Source organism: Staurois parvus, unplaced genomic scaffold (genome assembly GCF_062004578.1).
Source record: "Staurois parvus isolate SC_StPar_1 unplaced genomic scaffold, SC_StPar_1.0 ptg001202l, whole genome shotgun sequence".
Lineage (NCBI taxonomy): Eukaryota > Metazoa > Chordata > Amphibia > Anura > Ranidae > Staurois > Staurois parvus.
This window is the reverse complement of record NW_028318998.1, coordinates 173,401-196,512: the sequence shown is the minus strand read 5'-3', so window position 1 is coordinate 196,512 and position 23,112 is coordinate 173,401. Positions and strand designations below refer to the sequence as shown.

Genomic DNA, 23,112 nt, shown 5'->3' with positions numbered 1-23,112 from the left:
AGGATTGTCACTCCGAGTGAGACTAAAAGCAGGTATGCCATCTCACAGGGTGCTGCCATTTCAGTGATGTTCAGCCACCCATGGATTCCTACATGGAGGAAAAATATATTTTAAATATATTTGAAAAATATTCCTCCCAAATATATTGACATATACTGGAAATACTACAATTTTGGTTGTATTCCATGTGGGTGGTAGTTATAAACAGGGGCGCTAATGAGCTCACCAATGATATTATTCTTTTTCAATCTACTGCTTCGCTTCTCGGCCTTTTGGCTAAGATCAAGTGTAGTATCTGTTCTTATCAGTGTCCAGTGGGGGTGCTCCCGACCATTCTAGCTTTGCGGGGATGGTTGTTGTATAGTACCCTCACTGGTATGATGGGGGTCCGGAAGGCTGGACCGGAGGGACAGAAACCAGGGGGCGCCACGATACGCTCTGGGACCTTGGGAGTAATTCCTCTGGGAAAGCTGGAAAGAACCAGTACCTCCTGATTTGGACGGATCTACCTTGGTCTGGCCTGGGGCTGGGGACGCAAAAAGTCCGCAAACTCAGTGCCCCCTGGGGAAGACGCTCTCAGGGGTGTCACTAGTAACACTTGGGTGTGGGACCCCACGGTGTGAAGATGACACATGGCCACTGTTTTTCACTTCTTTTTGCACAGCGCCCTAAGGACCAGGTCTTTTGGCTAAGTCCGGGGCAATTTTTGCTACAGGCCTCAGGGCCTGGTCTGTGCACTATTAGGCACGGTACCACTTTTTTATTTTTTATTTATTTATTTATTTAATCACTCCCACGTTTTGTCACTTTTTCTGTTCTTATGTGTGTGTTTTTCACGGATGGAGGGTGTGGGTCCTCGGGCCTTACCTGAAGTCTAGGGGGAGGATGTGTGGCCCTACGGTTCCTTCCTCCCCTGATCCCTAGGGGGTTTTCTCTTCGGGAGAACCCCCTTGCCTAGTACTGGATGTCCGGCTTCGGCTGGGCATAAGGAACGGTGGTCCACCAGGCCTTTTGGCCAGGAGGACCAAATGGGAACCTTGTCCCTGTCAGGAGCTTCGTGCCCCGGGGGATCGGGTGAACGGTCCAACCCTTCCGGGGGTAGGACAAACACACCCCTAAGTGCACTTTTTCGTGTGGTGTTTTGCACTTGCACATTTTTTGTGAACACTTACGGGTTTTTTCGTTATAGTTGCACGTTTGCGGACTTAAAAAAAAAAATATATATATATATTGACATATAGTTGAAATACTACAATTTTGGTTGTATTCCATGTGGGTGGTCATTATAAACAGGGGCGCTAATGAGCTCACCAATGATATTATTCTTTTTCAATCTACTGCTTTGTACACATGATGAGAATATCGGATGAATGATCGTCTGGTTTTTTTTTTGCATGGTCATCTCGAAAACGAAGCGGTTACTAAAGTTCCAAAAATTCCCGTATATATATATATATATATATATATATATATATATATACTGTATGTTGAAATGCTTTGTTATTACAAAATATGAGAAATATTTTTAAAAATACATTTTAAAATATACTGTATGTCTTTAAAAATACATTTAATCTACATTTTTGGAATGCATTTACAAATATATGTAAAAATTACTTTTTTATATGTTAAAAAAAATCTGAATAATAGATTTAAAAAAATTATATTTTGAAAAATATTTTTCATATATTGTAATATATAAAAAACGCAATTTAACATGCAGTGTGTGTATGTATGTATGTATATATATATATATATATATATATAGTTATTGAAATAATATTTTTGACAGCTTAGATTTCTTAACCGATTTTATATTTCGTTCAGTTTTTTTTCAATAAAATCATTCTTTACAAATAAATATTAAATACACCGTGCTTACATGTTAGCAGCTGAAGCTGGGCTGTCTATTAAGGAAGCCCAGCATTAGCTCTGCACATTCTGACTGTTTTTACACTAAAAATATAATCTGTATTGCTGTCTTGGACAATTACCAATGGGATGGTGTATGATCAAGAGGAAAGAGAACATATCATAGTGCAACCCCATAAAAAAATAAACCGCTTTATTCAATTGTAAAAGGAACTCACAAAGATAATAAAATAGCAAGCATGTGTATATATCCATCAACCAAAACGGTTCCTCACATCGCAAATTCCGGTTTGCGCAACACCGGAAGTGACGTCACTAGGCTCCTCCCGACGCGTTGGTCTGGTTACGTGACTTCTTCAGGGTAATATCAGTTTTTGGTTGACTTTAATTTTTTTGACACCTTAGATTTCTTAACCGATTTTATATTTCATTAGTTTTCTTTTTTTTAATAAAATCATTCTTTTACAAATAAATATTAAATACACGGTGCTTACATGTTAGCAGCGGAAGCTGGGCTGTCTATTAAGGAGGCCCAGCATTAGCTCTGCACATTCTGACTGTTTTTAAACTACAAATTTAGTCTGTTGCTGTCTTGGACAATAATAGATAGTGGACCCTCTATGCTATATATACCTTGGAGAAACAAGACAGTAAGAAAGCTGCCCTTAATCACTTTGCCCAATTCCATTCATCAGAGAACAATGGTGCTCAGCTTCAGCCTCTGCAAGCCACTTCAGTAACAATAAGTCACTTCAACCTCAGCCACTTCAACCTCAGCCACTTCAACCACTTCAGTAACAAAACAAGCCGGCACTCCAGTAAAGATCCTTGGTATCTTTTATTACATCAAATGGCTAAGAAATGGCTCAACTGGTATGCTGAAGTGTCACAGCCATCCCAAGCCTTACCCATAGCTATGAGGAAATGGTTTAAATGTCAGCAGACCTATCAAACTATATTTTAGCCATTTGATGTTGTTTATTTTGATTTTTTATTTATTACAGGTACTTATATACATTTACACATTTATATTGTACATTCACATCAGTTCCTAACCCTCAAGGAGTGTACAATCTAAGGTCCCTTACCCTCAAGGGGCGTACAATCTAAGGTCCCTTACCCTCAAGGGGTATACAATCTAAGGTCTCTTACCCTCAAATAGCGTACAATCTAAGGTCCCTAACCCTCAAGGGGCGTACAATCTAAGGTCCCTATCTCACATTCATACATACACATACTAGGGCCAATTTAGACAGGAGCCAATTAGCCCACCAGCACGTCTTTGGATTGTGGGAGGAAATCCACTTAGCCGCTGTGTTTGTTAATAAAGGGTACCCAGGATACAAAGTGCCGGCTTGTTTTTGAGCTCTTTAAAAGTCCAAGGCACAGAGCCTAAATACTTGCCACCAGATTTTCCCCAGAGCACCAGCAAGGAGTGATGGACTCTACTGGAGGGTTGACCAGGTTGTGGCCCTCCTGTGCAGATGGCAACTGACCAAGGATTAGAACCAGAGCTTTGCACAAAGTTGACAGGCAGATTTAAGAAAAGGGACAGGCCAAAGGTAAGGGTTGGCAGCGAACACGCAAAGTCAAATACAAGCTAAAGAGGGTAACCAGAGAAGCAAGAATGTGGGATTGAAAAGTTTAACACAGACTGGAGCACTGGACTAAGAACTGAACCTATTGCTCAGGTGGTGGTCTGAGGGCAGCTAAAGAGTGAGGTTGATATAAAGGCCTGGCGAGGACTGGCTGCGTAGTGGCTTTATCAACTAGCAGGTAGGATCTGGACAAACAGTTCCTATACCTCCCTGTCCTGTGGAACAAAGAAGTCTGCAGTACAAGGTAAGAATGATTATATTGTGCCAGAACTACGCTGAGTTGCAGATCAGCTCTCTACAAGAATGGACAAGGGAGGTGTCCCTCCACCAAGTCATTCATATGACGTATTCAGGTATGTAAACTAAGATTCCGCTTCATAATTACATGCTTCTTTCAAATCTATACATCAAGATGAGTTGGATGGTTTTAGACTTCACACTACAGAATGCCCATGTCTACTACTATTGGATCTTTTTCATACCCATGACTCCAACGGTTGAACAGAACAATTAGTGGTATAAGACATAAAGAGGTATTGTCTGTGGCCCTCAGAACAGCTTTGGTGTTGTGGGTTAGTCCAAGTGAGGCACCTTTGTAAGTTATGACCCAAGTGTATCCTAAAGCAAAACCCCTACCTCCTTTCATGGTCAGCTGCTTAGGAAGGAGTGGATGCTTTTAGACTTTGTACTACAGAAAGCTCATATCTACAGTTGGATCTATTCCATGCCCATGACACCAAGAGTTGAACAGAACAATTAGTGGTATAATACATGAAGAGCCATTGAGTGTGGCTTTCAGATACAGCTTTGGTACTGGAGTTAGTCCAAGTGAGGCCCCCTTGAAAGTTATGACCCAAGTGTATCCTACAGGAAAACCACTACCTCCTTTCAGGGTCTGCTGGTTAGGAAGGAGTGGATGCTTTTAGACATTGTACTACAGAAATCCCATGTCTACCATTGGATCTTTTCCATGCCCATGACACCAAGAGTTGAACAGAACAATTAGTGATGTAAGCCATGAAGAGCCATTGAATGTGACTTTCAGATACAGCTTTGGAACTGGAGTTAGTCCAAGTGAGGCACCTTTGAAAGTTCTGACCCAAGTGTATCCTACAGAAAAACCCCTATCTCCTTTCATGGTCTGCTGGTTAGGAAAGAGTGGATGCTTTTAGACTTTGTACTACAGAATGCCCCTGTCTACCACTGGGTCTTTTCCATGCCCATGACACCAAGAGTTGAACAGAACAATTAGTGGTAAAAGACAAGAAGAGCCATTGATACAGCTTTGGTATTGGGGTTACTTTTTCTGACAATATTAATTATAAAAGGAAAAAAAACTTATGAGGGGTTTCAGAGAAAACAAACAACGTGGTCATGGCATGGTCTCTGCCCAGTGAGTTTTTTTGCTATGCTATATAAATAGATGTATGATGTCATCTGTTCATATGATGTAATGAGTCCTACATTTGCTTGTTCACAAATAATTATACATGTATGATAGATGATATTTTTTTGCTATAAATCATTGATGTTTTTCTTTAACTTTTCCAGGAAGAATAGAAAAAGATGACTATAAACTGCAAAATATTGTCCGACTGGCACTGTCTGGGCTCATAATATTTCTACTTGCCGTAATCTTATACAATCATATCAAGAAAAGCTAAAGAAGACATGATGGATTGTGAGAATGCTGGAAAATTGGAACTTCTGATATCTACCCAGATTTTATCTAGATTGGTTTTTCATTGATGGCTTTGGAGTGTAGACCTCGCCCATATAAATGACATGGTGAAGGTTTGTTCCACCAAGCAGTACAAAATCACTAAAACTCACTAATGATCTACTAACAGCTAAAACCAATGGCCACTACTCCGTACTCTTACTACTTGACCTCTCTGCAGCTTTTGATACAGTTGACCATCCCCTCCTCCTCAAAAAACTCCACTCTCTTGGCCTCAGAGACTCTGCTCTCTCCTGGTTCTCCTCCTACCTATCGCAGCGCTCCTTCAGCATTACCTATAATGCTGCCTCCTCCTCTTCACTCCCTCTTTCTGTAGGGGTCCCTCAAGGTTCTGTCCTTGGACCCCTTCTCTTCTCCATCTACACCTCCTCCCTTGGTCACTTGATAAACTTCCATGGCTTTAAGTACCATCTCTATGCTGATGACATACAAATCTATCTTTCTACCCCTCACCTCAACCCTTCAGTCTACTCCTCACCTCACCCCTTCAGTCTCCTCTCGCATTACTAACCTACTTAGTGACATATCGGCATGGATGTCACTCCACTTCCTCAAACTCAATCTTTCCAAAACTGAGCTCTTAGTATTCCCCCCAGTCCGTGTCCCCTCCCCTGACTTCTCCATCAAGATCAATAACCCAATCATCAGTCCCTCCCCTCATGCCAGGGTACTAGGTGTTATTCTAGACTTCCATCTGTCCTTTCAGTCCCAAATCCATTCACTGTCCAAATCTTGTAGACTTCACCTCTGCAACATCTCCAAGATACGCCCGTTCCTAACCTCGGAAACTACTAAGCAACTTATCCACTCCCTTGTTATATCACGACTCGACTATTGTAACTCCCTCCTCATTGGTCGACCTCACCGCAGGCTATCCCCTCTTCAGTCTGTCATGAATGCTGCTGCCAGACTCATCCACCTTACTAATCGTTCTGTATCTGCCACCCCTCTCTGCCAATCCCTCCGCTGGCTTCCCATTGCCCAACGGATAAAATTAAAAACATTAAAAATAACATATAAAGCCATTTATAACTCTGCCCCAAATTACATCAACGATCTTGTCTCCAAATATCACCCAAACCGCACTCTCCGCTCCTCGCAAGACCTCCTACTCTCTAGCTCCCTTGTCTCCTCCTCCCATGCTCATCTCCAGGACTTCTCAAGAGCTTCCCCCATCCTCTGGAACTCTCTACCCCAATTTATCAGACCATCGCCTACTCTGCTCACTTTTAGGCGATCTCTGAAAAGCTATCTCTTCATGGAAGCCTATCCTGCCCTCAGCTAATAATGGAATCTTCTACTCTTCAAACCAGTCCATCCACCACAGTTACTACCTTTTGTACCACTAGCCCCTCCCTCCTAGATTGTAAACTCCAAGGAGCAGGGTCCTCCTATCCCTCTTGTATTGAACTGTTTTGTTGCTGTATTGTCTCCCGTTATATTGTAAAGCGCTGAGCAGACTGTTGGCGCGATATAAATCCTGTATAATAATAATAATAACAGTGCTTTTATTGCAGTCTGTGCACTTGTGTCCCGAGGACAATTGCACCCCAATTCTTGTATATAGTAGGTGTCAAAGGGACAGGAAAAGAGACAATATCTGTCCAGAGTGCTTACATTTAAAACAATAACTAAAAAAAAGGGGAAAAAATGTCACCAGCACACCAAGGATTCCTCAAGAATGGGTCCAAAGCTTTCAATGGTCATATGATAAACACAAGGCAATGCTTCGAAGCCATGCAAAGCCCCGTCATCAGGCCTCACTTGCCTGACGAAGGGGCCCTGTGTGGTTCCAAAACGTTTCCTTGTGTTTATTATGTGACTACAAATTGACACTTTGGACCCATTCTTGAGGAATCCTTGGTGTGCTGGTGACATTTCTTCACTTGGACTGTCTACGGATCTCGGCCTGTAGTCACTACAACATCCAGCTATACTGAATAGCCATCTGCAGGAACATGTGCATTGGGAATATTGGGTTTGTAATTAAAAAACATTAAAATGTTTTGCAAAGTGTGAGATCCAAACCCCACAGTGCGGACCGGGACAAACCAGCCATGCGGGAAAGTAACCCTCACGTCTCTGACTCATATCACTGGAATGGCATCATCAAAGGTGACTGAGGACAAGCTGCTTACAGCATTGCAGCCTAGGCCAAGTCACCTGGAGCTCAAGGATTGTATTTCAATGCGAAAAGGTATCATAATAAAAAAACACGATGCTGTATTTTGTGACCCGTTCATAATTTAGTAATGCGGACTTAAGGAAAGTTACTAAAACAACTGTAGGATTGTCACTCCGAGTGAGACTAAAAGCAGGTATGCCATCTCACAGCGTGCTGCCATTTCAGTGATGTTCAGCCACCCATGGATTCCTACATGGAAGAAAAATATATTTTAAATATATTTGAAAAATATTCCTCCCAAATATATTGACATATACTGGAAATACTACAATTTTGGTTGTATTCCATGTGGGTGGTAGTTATAAACAGGGGCGCTAATGAGCTCACCAATGATATCATTCTTTTTCAATCTACTGCTTTGTACACATGATGAGAATATCGGATGAATGAACGTCTGTTTTTTTTTTTTTGCATGGTCATCTCGAAAACGAAGCGGTTACTAAAGTTCCAAAAATTCCCATATATATACAGTCAGGTCCATAAATATTGGGACATCGACACAATTCTAACTTTTTTGGCTCTATACACCACCACAATGGATTTGAAATGAAACAAACAAGATGTTCTGTAACTGCAGACTGTCAGCTTTAATTTGAGGGTATTTACATCCAAATCAGGTGAACGGTGTAGGAATTACAACAGTTTGCATATGTGCCTCCCACTTGTTAAGGGATTAAAAGTAATGGGACAGAATATTAATCATAAATCAAACTTTCACTTTTTAATACTTGGTTGCAAATCCTTTGCAGTCAATTACAGCCTGAAGTCTGGAACGCATAGACATCACCAGACGCTGGGTTTCATCCCTGGTGATGCTCTGCCAGGCCTCTACTGCAACTGTCTTCAGTTCCTGCTTGTTCTTGGGGCATTTTCCCTTCAGTTTTGTCTTCAGCAAGTGAAATGTATGCTCAATCGGATTCAGGTCAGGTGATTGACTTGGCCATTGCATAACATTCCACTTCTTTCCCTTAAAAAACTCTTTGGTTGCTTTTGCAGTATGTTTTGGGTCATTGTCCATCTGCACTGTGAAGCGTCCAACGAGTTGTGAAGCATTTGGCTGAATATGAGCAGATAATATTCCTGAAACACTTCAGAATTCATCTGGCTGCTTTTGTCAGCAGTCACCTCATCAATAAATACAAGAGAACCAGTTCCATTGGCAGCCATACATGCCCACGCCATGACACTACCACCACCATGCTTCACTGATGAGGTGGTATGCTTAGGATCATGAGCCGTTCCTTTCCTTCTCCATACTCTTCTCTTCCCATCACTCTGGTACAAGTTGATCTCGGTCTCATCTGTCCATAGGATGTTGTTCCAGAACTGTGAAGGCTTTTTTACATGTCGTTTGGCAAACTCTAATCTGGCCTTCCTGTGTTTGAGGCTCACCAATGATTTCCATCTTGTGGTAAACCCTCTGTATTCCCTCTGGTGAAGTCTTCTCTTGATTGTTGACTTTGACACACATACACCTACCTCCTGGAGAGTGTTCTTGATCTGGCCAACTGTTGTGAAGGGTGTTTTCTTCACTAGGGAATGAATTCTTCGGTCATCCACCACAGTTGTTTTCCGTGGTCTTCCGGGTCTTTTGGTGTTGCTGAGCTCACCGGTGCGTTCCTTCTTTTTAAGAATGTTCCAAACAGTTGTTTTGGCCACGCCTAATGTTTTTGCTATCTCTGTGATGGGTTTGTTTTGTTTTTTCAGCCTAATGATGGCTTGCTTCACTGATAGTGACAGCTCTTTGGATCTCATCTTGAGAGTTGACAGCAACAGATTCCAAATGCAAATAGCACACTTGAAATGAACTCTGGACCTTTTATCTGCTCATTGTAATTGGGATAATGAGGGAATAACACAGACCTGGCCATGGAACAGCTGAGAAGCCAAATTGTCCCATTACTTTTGGTCCCTTAACAAGTGGGAGGCACATATGCAAACTGTTGTAATTCCTACACCGTTCACCTGATTTGGATGTAAATACCCTCAAATTAAAGCTGACAGTCTGCAGTTAAAGCACATCTTGTTCGTTTCATTTCAAATCTATTGTGGTGGTGTATAGAGCCAAAAATGTTAGAATTGTGTCCATGTCCCAATATTTATGGACCTGACTGCATATATATTTAGTGAAATAATTTTTTTGACAGCTTAGATTTCTTAACCGATTTTATATTTTGTTTTTTCTTTATAAAATTATTCTTTACAAATAAATATTAAATACACGGTGCTTACATGTTAGCAGCTGAAGCTGGGCTGTCTATTAAGGAAGCCCAGCATTAGTTCTGCACATTCTGACTGTTTTTAAACTAAAAATATAGTCTGAATTGCTGTCTTGGACAATTCCCAATGGGATGGTGTATGATCAAGAGGAAAGAGAACATAACATAGTGCAACCCCATAAAAAAATAAACCGCTTTAATAAATTGGAAAAGGAATTCACAAAGATAATAAAATAACAAGCATGTGTATACATCCATCAACCAAAACGGTTCCTCACATCGCAAATTCCAGTTTCCGCAACACCAGAAGTGACGTCACTAGGCTCCTCCCGACGCGTTGCGGCACTGGTCACGTGACTTCTTCAGGGTAATATCAATTTTTGGTTGACTTTAATTTTTTTGACACCTTAGATTTCTTAACCGATTTTATATTTCATTAGTTTTCTTTTTTTTAATAAAATCATTCTTTTACAAATAAATATTAAATACACGGTGCTTACATGTTAACAGCGGAAGCTGGGCTGTCTTTTAAGAAAGCCCAGCATTAGCTCTGCACATTATGATTGTTTTTAAACTACAAATTTAGTCTGTTGCTGTCTTGGACAATAATAGATAGTGGACCCTCTATGCTATATACAGTGGGGAACAGAAGTATTTGAACGCCCTGCGATTTTGCAAGTTCTCCCACTTAGAAATCATGGAGGGGTCCCAAATTCACATTATAGGTGCATTCCCATTCCGAGAGACAGAATTTTAAAAAAATTCAGGAAATCACATTGTATGCTTTTTAAAGAATTTATTTGTCTTGCACTGCTGAACATACCGTATTTTCCGGCGTATAAGACGACTTTTCAACCCCTGAAAATCTTCTGAAAAGTCGGGGGTCGTCTTATACGCCGGTGCGAGCCGGTGTCAGGGCGGCACTTTTTCGAGGGGCGGCGCGGTGCCGCCCCCCCTCCTCCTCCAACGGACACTAAGTACAGGGGTGGGCAGAGGGGCTGCTGTACCTTACCTGGCTCCGGTCCCACGACGATCCGGTCCAGGAAGCGCGGCTGCTCCTTCTTTCAGTTCGGCCGCTCGATGGTCACGAACTGGAAGAAGGAGCAGCCGCTCCTCTCCCCCACTGACACTAACGATGGGGCACTATTCCTCTCCCACTGACACCAACGATGAGGCACTGTTCTCCCCACTGATACCAACGATGGGGCACTATTCCTCCTCCCCACTGACACCAATGATGGGGCACTATTCCTCCTCCCCACTGACACCAATGATGGGGCACTATTCTCCCCCCTGATACCAATGATGGGGCACTATTCCTCCCCCACTGACACCAACGATGGGGCACTATTCCTCCCACTGATACCAATGATGATCCTACAGCAAAACCTCTACCTCTTTTCATGGTCTGCTGGTTAGGAAGGAGTGGACGCTTTTAGACTTTGTACTACAGAAAGCCCATGTCTACCATTGGATCTTTTCCATGCCCATGACACCAAGAGTTGAACAGAACAATTAGTGGTATAAGACATGAGGAGCCATTGAGAGTGGCCTTCAGATACAGCTTTGGTACTGGAGTTACTTTTTCTGACAATATTAATTCTAAAAGGAAAAAAAAAAACTTATGAGGGATTTCAGAGAAAACAAACAACGTGGTCATGGCATGGTCTCTGCCCAGTGAGTTTTTTTGCTCTGCTATATAAATAGATGTATGATGTCATCTGTTCATATGAGGTAATGATTCCTACATTTGCTTGTTCACAAATAATTATACATGTATGATAGATGATATTTTTTTGCTATAAATCATTGATGTTTTTCTTTAACTTTTCCAGGAAGAATAGAAAAAGATGACTATAAACTGCAAAATATTGTCCGACTGGCACTGTCTGGGCTCATAATATTTCTACTTGCCGTAATCTTATACAATCATATCAAGAAGAGCTAAAGGAGACATGATGGATTGTGAGAATGCTGGACAATTGGAACTTCTGATATCTACCCAGATTTTATCTAGATTGGTTTTTCATTGATGGCTTTGGAGTGTAGACCTCGCCCATATAAATGACATGGTGAAGGTTTGTTCCACCAAGCAGTACAAACTCACTAAAACTCACTAATGATCTACTAACAGCTAAAACCAATGGCCACTACTCTGTACTCTTACTACTTGACCTCTCTGCGGCATTTGATACAGTTGACCATCCCCTCCTCCTCAAAAAACTCCACTCTCTTGGCCTCAGAGACTCCGCCCTCTCCTGGGTCTCCTCCTTCTTCAGCATTACCTATAACACTGCCTCCTCCTCTTCACTCCCTCTTTCTATAGGGGTCCCTCAAGGTTCTGTCCTTGGACCCCTTCTCTTCTCCATCTACACCTCCTTACTTGGTCACTTGATCAAATCCCATGGCTTTAAGTACCATCTCTATGGTGATGACATACAAATCTATCTTTCTACCCCTCACCTCACCCCTTCAGTCTCCTCTCGCATTACTAACCTACTAAGTGACATATCGGCATGGATGTCACTCCACTTCCTCAAACTCAATCTTTCCAAAATTGAGCTCTTAGTATTCCCCCCAGCCCGTGCCCCCTCCCCTGACTTCTCCATCAAGATCAATAACACAATCATCAGTCCCTCCCCTCATGCCAGGGTACTGGGTGTAATCCTAGACTCCCATCTGTCCTTTCAGTCCCAAATCCATTCACAGTCCAAATCTTGTAGACTTCACCTCCGCAACATCTCCAAGATACACCCGTTCCTAACCTCGGAAACCACTAAGCAACTTATTCACTCTCTTGTTATATCTCGCCTTGACTATTGTAACTCCCTCCTCATTGGCCGACCTCATCGCAGGCTATCCCCTCTTCAGTCTATCATGAATGCTGCTGCCAGACTCATCCACCTTACTAACCATTCTGTATCTGCCACCTCTCTCTGCCAATCCCTCCACTGGCTTCCCATTGCCCAACGGATACAATTCAAAACATTAACAATAATGTATAAAGCCATTTATAACTCTGCCCTAAATTACATCACCGATCTTGTCTCTAAATATCACCCAAACCGCACTCTCTGCTCCTCGCAAGACCTCCTACTCTCTAGCTCCCTTGTCTCCTCCTCCCATGCTCGTCTCCAGGACTTCTCCAGAGCTTCCCACATCCTCTGGAACTCTCTACCCCAATTTATCAGACTATCGCCTACTCTGCTCACTTTTAGGCGATCTCTGAAAACCTATCTCTTCAAGGAAGCATATCCTGCCCTCAGCTAATAATGGAATCTTCTACTCTTCCAACCAGTCCATCCCCCACAGTTACTACCTTTTGTACCACTAGCCCCTCCCTCCTAGATTGTAAGCTCCCAGGATCAGGCCCTCCTATCCCTCTTGTATTGAACTGTATTGTTGCTGTATTGTCTCCCGTTATATTGTAAAGCGCTGAGCAAACTGTTGGCGCTATATAAATCCTGTATAATAATAATAATAATATTCAACCTCAAAGAATGACTTAAAAAGCATCATTGACCAGCACAGAAGGCAAACATTATATTTTGGCACATGATGAAAGGAAATAATTTAGACCCACAATGTGAAAGCCCAACTTTTGCCAAAATGCTTTAATTAATTTTGGATAGAAGAAGAAAGGATCATGAGACTCTTTCAGGTTGGTGCTGCTAGTTGGGATGGGGAATCTCTCCAATGTGACACTGACGAAAAAAAGGCTTTTTTTTAGTATAGTTGGGGAAAGTTAGAACAGCTAACCTTTTTTATTTTACACAAAATTGCCACTGAAATGATTTATTGCTCACACATGCCTTGGGTATATGTGGAATTACTCCCCCCAAAAATTCAGCTACTTCTCCCGAGTATGGGGGTACCACATGTGAGAGACGTTTTGGCAGTCTAGCCAAGTACAGGACCCCAAAATCCAATATTCACCTTCAGGCTTTTAAAGTTCTTTATTTCCTCATTACACTTCCTGACTACCTATCACAGTATCGGAGGCCCTGAAATGCCAGGATAGCATCAACCCCCCCCCCCTTCCCCCCAAATGACTACTTTTTGGAAAGTAGACACCCCAAGGAATTTGATAAGAAGCATGGTGAGTATTTTGCAGATCTTGTTTGTTGCCAAATGTTTTTGAAAATTGAAGAAAAAAAAACAAAAAAATATATTTTTCTTTTTTTTTTTATATTAAAAGACCTTGTGAGCAAAAATGAGCTCTGCAAAATACTCACCACACCTTTTTTTAAATTCCTTGGGGTGTCTACTTTCCAAAAAGGGGTCATTTCGGGGGGGGGGGGGTTTGGTGCTATCCTGGCATTGCAGGGCCTTCAAAACTGTGATAGGTAGTGAGGAAGTGTAATGAGGAAATTACGCACCTTCAGGCTTTCAAAGTGGTCATTGGATTTCAGGCACCTTAATGTGGCTAGGCTCCCAAAAAGTCTCACACGTGGTATCCCCATACTCGGAAGAGGTAGCAGAATGTATTTTGGGGTGTAATTCCACATATACCCATGGTTTGTGCGAGAAATATATCATTTAAATGACAACTTTGTGTTAAAAAAAAAAAAGTTTTTGTCACTTTCCAGAAACTTGTGGAAAAAAAATAGATCTTCCATGGACTCAATATGCCTCTCAGCAGATAGCTTAGGGAGTTTACTTTCCGAAAAGGGGTCATTTGGGGGTGTTTGTACTATCCTGGTATTTTAGCACCTCAAGAAATGTGATGGGCAGTCAGAAAGTAAAAGCTGTGTAAATTCCATTATCTATCCCATAGCCTTCCACCCGGCATTTCCTCATATAGCAGGCAGGAGGCAGTTAAGCGCTGCTCTATAGCTACGTCATATTTAAAACAAAGGGCAGTTTGATAGGGGCTGAAACTGGAAGTGGCCATAGTATAGTGGTTAAGTGCACGGCATGGTGTACTGAGCTCAACGCCTCGTAGGTTCGAGACCCGCCTCCGTCAACTTTTCATGTCCATCTCCTGCTCTCTTTACATGAATGGGGATTTCACACGCCACATTTTTACCATTCAGTTTCTGGCATTTGGTCAATTCGGAAAGCCTTTCCTGGGAGGAGATTCTTCTGGGAACATGGTGACACGCCTTATCTTCCCTTACACAGGGAGTGCATTTCATTATTAACTCTTTACTTCCCATTAAACTTACACACTTAGTAGCGCGCGCTTTTCTGCTTTCTTTTCATTCTTTCTGCATTATGTGGGTTCAGACCTTTTTATCTGGAGCTGGAACCACCAAAATGGGGACTTTTTATTACCCCCCCTTTATTAGCATTAACCACTTGCCCTCTACAGGATTTACCCCCCTTCCTGACCACACCACTTTCTGCTATTCGGCGCTGCGCTTATTCAACTGATAATTGCGCGGTCATGCAATGCTGCACCCAAACAAAATTTGCGTCCTTTTTTTCACACAAATACAGCTTTCTTTCGGTGGTATTTGATCACCTGTACGCTTTTTATTTTTCGCGCTATAAACAAAAAAAGACCGAAAATTTGGAAGAAAAATGATATTTTTTTACTTTCGGCTATAAATAATATATAATAATCTCAAAGTTAGTTATACATTTAGGCCAAAATATATTCTGCTCCATGTTTTTTGTCAAAAAAAATCCCAATAAGTGTATATTGATTGCTTTGTGTGAACGTTATAGCTTCTACAAACTATGGTATAGATACTGCAATTTACGCCATTTTTTTGCTATACAGCGCTGCACTGGTTTAACGGACAATTGCGCGGTCATGCAATACGGTACATAAATGAAATTTATGTCCTTTTTTTCACACAAATAGAGCTTTCCTTTGGTGGTATTTGATCGCCTGTGCACTTTTTATTTTTGGCGCAATAAACAACGTTTTGAAGAAAAATAAATTTTTTGTAAAATGGTATTTTCTCATTTGTCATAAAAAATATCCAAAAAAACTACAATTTCGTCATACAATTAGGCCAAAATGTATTCTGCTCCATGTTTTTGGTCAAAAAAATCCCAATAAGTGTATATTGATCGCTTTGTGTGACAGTTATAGCGTCTACAAACTATGGGATAGATCAGCAATGGGCAAACTACGGCCCGCGGGCCGTATAAGGCCGGCGGACCTTTTAATCCGGCCCGCGGAGCGTCATACATTGGCTGTCAGGATGTGTGTAGGCGGGGCAGCATGACGAACGTGAGGGGAGCTAGGCTCCTCTCACAGTCCGCCCTGAAGACCGGAACGGCGCGGGAACACGGCGAGAGGAAAGCGCGGAGCAAAGGTACCGTATTTGCCGGCGTATAAGACGACTTTTTTACCCTTGAAAATCTTCTCAAAAGTCGGGGGTCGTCTTATACGCCGGTATACTGTTTAGGGGGGCTGCGGCATTAAGTACAGGGGTTTGCAGGGGCTGATGCCTCTTACCTGGATCCAGTCCCACGACGATCCGGTCCAGGAAGCGCGGCGTCTCCTTCTGTTCGGCCACTGGATGTTCGTGCGGCTGCTCGGCTCCGCCTCCTCACCGGTGATTGGCCGCCAGAACTGTAGCTCAGGAAAGGCACACAGGCGGCCAATCACCGGCAAGGGGGCGGAGCCGAGCGGCCGCGCGAAAATCGAGTGCCGGAGCAGCAGGTAAGTGTTCTGTGTAGAGGTGCTGCTGCAACCACATATGCTGGCTGCAGCAGCACCATACGAGAACAGGATCAGCAAGTCTCAGTGGGAGGAATAGTGCCCCATCATTGGTGTCACTGATACCAATGATGGGGCACTATTCCTCCCACTGACACCAACGATGGGGCACTATTCCTCCCACTGACACCAACGATGGGGCACTATTCCTCCCCCCCACTGACACCAATGATGGGGCACTATCACCCCCCCCACTGACACCAACGATGGGGCACTATTCCACCCCCCACTGACACCAATGATGGGGCACTATTCCACCCCTCACTGACACCAATGATGGGACACCATTCCTCCCACTGACACCAATGATGGGGCACTATTCCTGCCACTGACACCAATGATGGGGCACTATTTCTCCCACTGATACCAATGATGGGGCACTATTCCTCCTACTGACACCAATGATGGGGCACTATTCCTCCCACTGACACCAATGATGGGGTACTATTCCTGCCACTGACACCAATGATGGGGCACCATTCCTCCCACTGATACCAATGATGGGACACTATTCCTCCCACTGACACCAATGATGGGGCACTATTCCTCCCACTGATACCAATGATGGGACACTATTCCTCCCACTGACACCAATGATGGGCCACTATTCCTCCCACTGATACCAATGATGGGGCACTATTCCTCCCACTGACACTAATGATAGGGCACTATTCCTGCCACTAATGCCAATGAAGGGGCACTATTCCTGCCACTAATACCAATGATGGGGCACTATTCCTCCCACTGACATCAATGATGGGGCACTATTCCTCCCACTGGTGTGCATTGGAAGAGGGGTAGTCTTATACGGCGAGTATAGCCCAAACACTACATTTTAGCAGGAAAAGTAGGGGGGTCGTCTTATACGCCCAGTCGTCTTATACGCCGGCAAATACGGTAAGTGAATTGACACAGGGGGGACTTGGCTTACTACTTGGGGGGAATAGTACTGGGGGGGATGAAATACTATATGAGGGATGAATTAATATGGGGGATGAATATGGGGAATGAATTACTATAGGGGGGATGAATTACTATAGGGGGGATGAATTACTATGGGGGATGAATTACTATATGGGGGATGAATTACTATGGGGGATGAATTACTATATGGGGGATGAATTACTATGGGGGATGAATTACTATAGGGGGGATGAATTACTATATGGGGGATGAATTACTATGGGGGATGAATTACTATATGGGGGATGAAATACTATATGGGGGATGAATTACTATGGGGGATGAATTACTATATGGGGGATTAATTACTATGCTTACTATGGGGGAATATTACTATACTTACTATGGATGACACATACACATCATTCATCTACTCTTGGTCCGACCCCCGGGTCCAATATATGAACCCATTGCGGCCCTCAAGTCAAAAAGTTTGCCCACCCCTGGTATAGATAAATTTACACAGATTTTACTTTCTGACTGCTTATCACATTTCTTGAGGTGTTAAAATACCAGGACAGTACAAACACCCCCAAATGATCCCTTTTTGGAAAGTAGACACCCTAAGCTATCTGCAGAGAGGCATATTGAGTCCATGGAAGATTTATTTTTTTCCCACAAGTTTCTGGAAAATGACAAAAACATTTTTTTATTTTTTTTTTTACACAAAGTTGCCATTTAAATGATTTATGTCTCACACAAGCCATGGGTATATGTGGAATTACACCCCAAAATACATTCTGCTACTTCTACCGAGCATGGGGATACCACATGTGTGAGACTTTTTGGGAGCCTAGCCACATACAGGAGCCTGAAATCCAATGACCACTTTGAAAGCCTGAAGGTGCGTAACTTCCTCATTACACTTCCTCACTACCTATCACAGTTTCGGAAACCCTGAAATGTCAGGATAGCAGTAAACTCCCCAAAATGATCCCTTTTTGGAAAGTAGACACCCCAAGGAGTTTAAAAAGAGGCAGGGTGAGTATTTTGCAGATCAAATTTTTTCTCACAAGGTTTTGAAATATAAAAAAATGTTTTTTTTCTCCATTTTCCAAAAACATTTGGCAACAAACGAGATCTGAAAAATACTCACCATGCTTCTTATCAAATTCCTTGGAGTGTCTACTTTCCAAAAAGGGGTCATTTGGGGGGGGGGTTGGTGCTATCCTGGCATTTCAGGGCCTCTGAAACTGTGATAGGTAGTTAGGAAGTGTAATGAGGAAATAAAGAACTTCAAAAGCCTGAAGGTGAATATTGAATTTTGGGGGCCTGTACGTGGCTGGACTGCCAAAATGTCTCTCACATGTGGTACCCCCATACTCGGGAGAAGTAGCAGAATGTATTTTGGGGTGTAATTCCACATATACCCATGGCATGTGTGAGGAATAAATCATTTAAGTGACAATTTTGTGTAAAAAACAAAATGTATTTTGGGCCGGTATGTAAACAGCGGTTGCACCATGCATGTGAGGTATCGCCGTTAACGTCAGATCAAGGGCAGTAATTCTAACAGTAGACCTCCTCTGTAAATCTAAAATGGTAGTTTGTAAAGGCTTTTAAAACGTTGCCTATGCATATTAAAAATGTATGCAGTTTGTCATCATTGCACGGGGCAGACACAGTTTTAAATCATGTCACGTTTGGTATCTATTTACTCGGCATACCATCATCTTTTACATCTTACCAAATAATTGGCCAATTATTGTGTTTTTGTACATTAAAAGTAAAAAAAGTGTATTTTTGTTTTAAAAATTGCATTTGAAAAACCGCTGCGTGAGTACCATGTGACATAATAAATTGCAGCACCCACCATTTTATTCACTAGGGTGTCTGTTTTAAAAAAAAATATATAATGTTTGGGGTTTAAATTAATTTCCTAGCAAAAAATACTGTTTTTTTTTAAGTGAACAAAAAGTGTCAGAAAAGGCTTGGTGTTCAGGTGGTTAGAAGAGTGAATGATGTGTGGCATAAACTTCTAATGCTGGCCATAAAATGCCCCCACCCCCCAAAAATAGGATTAGGAAGGTAGCAATAGCAGAGCGTGACGTCATTCGTACCGCCGGAGCCAGAAGGAGGCTCGGCGGACATCTTTACTAGGGTCAGTATTGCTACCTTCCTAATCCTATTTTTAACCTTTTATGGGTCTGGATCTGCATGCTACCCTGTATTCTATGCTGAGGCAAATAAATTTTCCTAAACATACTACACTATCTCTAGCACCTGTGTTTTTCTGGGGCTCCTTTGTGGAGCTGTTACCCCCACAGAGAAGGTGCCTGTACCATTCAGAGGAGAGAGTTTCACCACCAATGTGGAGTGCCTGATTGACCTTAAAGGGGACCTCAGGATCCGGTTTTGAGTCTTCGGTGACCCACCGTGAGAGGGATGCCTGCCATCTGAACTTTGGAGGATCTGACATCTGGAATGATTATTCCTACATGCGCATAACCCATGCGTTTCTGGTGAGTGCGCATTGCTATTATTTGAGGCCGCAAGAGCTTTGGAAGTTTGCACCCTTTTATAAGAAACCACGAACATTAATACACTGACTTCTGACTGTTTTCAGTTTAATTCCTTTAGCGCTATATAAATCCTGTATAATAATAATAATAACAGTGCTTTTATTGCAGTCTGTGCACTTTGGTCCCGGGGACAATTGCACCCCTCCAATTCTTGTATATAGTAGGTGTCACAGAGACGGGAAAAGAGGCAATATCTGCCCAGAGTGCTTACATTTAAAACAATAACTAAAAAACAGGTGAAGAAATGTCACCAGCACACCAAGGATGCCTCAAGAATGGGTCCAAAGCTTTCAATGGTCATATGATAAACACAAGGCAACGCTTCGAAGCCATGCAAAGCCTCATCATCAGGCCTCACTTGCCTGACGAAGGGGCCCTGCGTGGTTCAAAAACGTTTCCTTGTGTTTATGTGACTACAAATTGACACTTCGGACCCATTCTTGAGGAATCCTTGGTGTGCTGGTGACATTTCTTCACTTGGACTGTCTACGGATCTCGGCCTGTAGTCACTACAACATCCAGCTATACTGAATAGCCATCAGCAGGAACATGTGCATTGGGAATATTGGGTTTGTAATTAAAAAACATTGAAATGTTTTGCAAAGTGTAAGATCCAAACCCCACAGTGCGGACCGGGACAAACTAGCCATGCGGGAAAGTAACCCTCACGTCTCTGACTCATATCACTGGAATGGCATCATCAAAGGTGACTGAGGACAAGCTGCTTACAGCATTTCAGCCTAGGCAAAGTCACCTGGAGCTCAAGGATTGTATTTCAATGCAAAAAGGTATCATAATAAAAAAACACGATGCTGTATTTTGTGACATTTTCATAATTTAGTAATGCGGACTTAAGGAAAGTTACTAAAACAACTGTAGGATTGTCACTCCGAGTGAGACTAAAAGCAGGTATGCCATCTCACAGCGTGCTGCCACTTCAGTGATGTTCAGCCACCCATGGATTCCTACATGGAAGAAAAATATATTTTAAATATATTTGAAAAATATTCCTCCCAAATATATTGACATATACTGGAAATACTACAATTTCGGTTGTATTCCACGTGGGTGGTCGTTATAAACAGGGGCGCTAATGAGCTCACCAATGATATTATTCTTTTTCAATCTACTGCTTTGTACACATGATGAGAATATCGGATGAATTATCGTCTGGTTGTTTTTTCGCATGACCATCTCGAAAACGAAGCGGTTACTAAAGTTCCAAAAATTCCCATATATATATATATATATATATATATACTGTATGTTGAAATGCTTTGTTATTACAAAATATATGAGAAATATTTTTAAAAATACATTTTCAAATATACTGTATGTCTTTAAAATAACATTTAATCTACATTTTTGGAATGCATTTACAAATATATGTTAAAATAACTTTGTTATATATTAAAAAAAATCTGAAGAAAAGATTTTAAAAAACATATATTTTTAAAAATATTTTTCATATATTGTAATATATAAAAAAACACATTTCAACATGCAGTGTGTGTATGTGTATGTATATATATATATATATATATATATTTATTGAAATAATTTTTTTGACAGCTTAGGTTTCTTAACCGATTTTATATTTCGTTCAGTTTTTTTTTTTATAAAATCATTCTTTACAAATAAATATTAAATACACGGTGCTTACATGTTAGCAGCTGAAGCTGGGCTGTCTATTAAGGAAGCCCAGCATTAGCTCTGCACATTCTGACTGTTTTTAAACTAAAAATATAGTCTGTATTGCTGTCTTGGACAATTCCCAATGGGATGGTGTATGATCAAGAGGAAAGAGAACATATCATAGTGCAACCCCATAAAAAAATAAACCGCTTTAATAAATTGGAAAAGGAATTCACAAAGATAATAAAATAACAAGCATGTGTATATATCCATCAACCAAAACAGTTCCTTACATCGCAAATTCCGGTTTGCGCAACACCGGAAGTGACGTCATTAGGCTCCTCCCGATGCGTTGCATCACTGGTCACGTGACTTCTTCAGGGTGATTTCAGTTTTTGGTTGACTTTAATTTTTTTGACACCTTAGATTTCTTAACTGATTTTATATTTCATTAGTTTTCTTTTTTTTAATAAAATCATTCTTTTACAAATAAATATTAAATACACGGTGCTTACATGTTAACAGCGGAAGCTGGGCTGTCTATTAAGGAGGCCCAGCATTAGTTCTGCACATTCTGACTGTTTTTAAACTACAAATTTAGTCTGTTGCTGTCTTGGACAATAATAGATAGTGGACCCTCTATGCTATATATACCTTGGAGAAACCAGACAGTAAGAAAGCTGCCCTTAATCACTTTGCCCAATTCCATTCATCAGAGAACAATGGTGCTCAGCTTCAGCCTCTGCAAGCCACTTCAGTAACAATATGTCACTTCAACCTCAGCCACTTCAACCTCAGCCACTTCAACCTCAGCCACTTCAACCTCAGCCACTTCAACCACTTCAGTAACAAAACAAGCAAAGCCAGCACACCAGTAAAGATCCTTGGTATCATTTATTATATCAAATGGCTAAGAAATGGCTCAACTGGTACAGTTTTTTTGGATATTTTTTATGACAGAAATGAGAAAATATCGTTTTTTTAAAAAAAGAAATATTTTTTCTCAAAATTTTTTTGTTTATAGCACCAAAAATAAAAAGCGCACAGGTGATCAAATACCACCAAAAGAAAGCTCTATTTGTGTTAAAAAAAGGACATAAATTTTATTTATGTACCATATTGCATGACCGCGCAATTGTCTGTTAAACTAGTGCAATGCTGTATAGCAAAAAAATGGTGTAAATTGCAGTATCTATCCCATAGTTTGTAGACGCTATAACGTTCACACAAAGCGATCAATATACACTTATTGGGATTTTTTGGACCAAAAACATGGAGCAGAATACATTTTGGCCTAAATTTATAACTATCTTTGAGTTTATTATTTATAGTCGAAAGTAAAAAATGTCATTTTTCTTCCAAAGTTTTGGTCTTTTTTTGTTTATAGCGCGAAAAATAAAAAGCGCACAGGTGATCAAATACCACCAAAAGAAAGCTCTATTTGTGTGAAAAAAAGTACGTAAGTTTTGTTTGGGTACAGCACTGCATGACCGCGCAATTATCAGCTGAAGTAGTGCAGCGCCGAATAGCAGAAAGAGGCGAGGTCAGGAAGGGGGGTAAATCCTCAGGAGGTCAAGTGGTTAATGCTAAAAAAGGGGGGTAATAAAAAGTCCCCATTTTGGTGGTTCCAGCTCCAGATAAAAAGGTCTCAACCCACATAATGCAGAAACAATGAAAAGAAAGCAGAAAAGCGCGCGA

At 41.5% G+C, this 23,112-nt stretch overlaps 1 protein-coding gene and 1 pseudogene across 1 annotated transcript in view; both read left to right on the top strand.

Moving 5' to 3' along the window:
• The first annotated feature begins 256 nt into the window (after positions 1-256).
• On the top strand, positions 257-372 carry LOC149438225 (U2 spliceosomal RNA; annotated as a pseudogene).
• A 20,055-nt stretch (positions 373-20,427) lies between these two features.
• Positions 20,428-23,112, top strand: part of LOC149438224 (high affinity immunoglobulin gamma Fc receptor I-like) — a 54,615-nt gene continuing 51,930 nt past the window's right edge. The window contains exons 1-2 of the mRNA XM_089660112.1: positions 20,428-20,485; positions 22,131-22,301. Of these exons, the coding sequence (XP_089516238.1) occupies positions 20,428-20,485; positions 22,131-22,301 (229 nt within the window). The remainder of the gene's footprint in view (positions 20,486-22,130; positions 22,302-23,112) is intronic.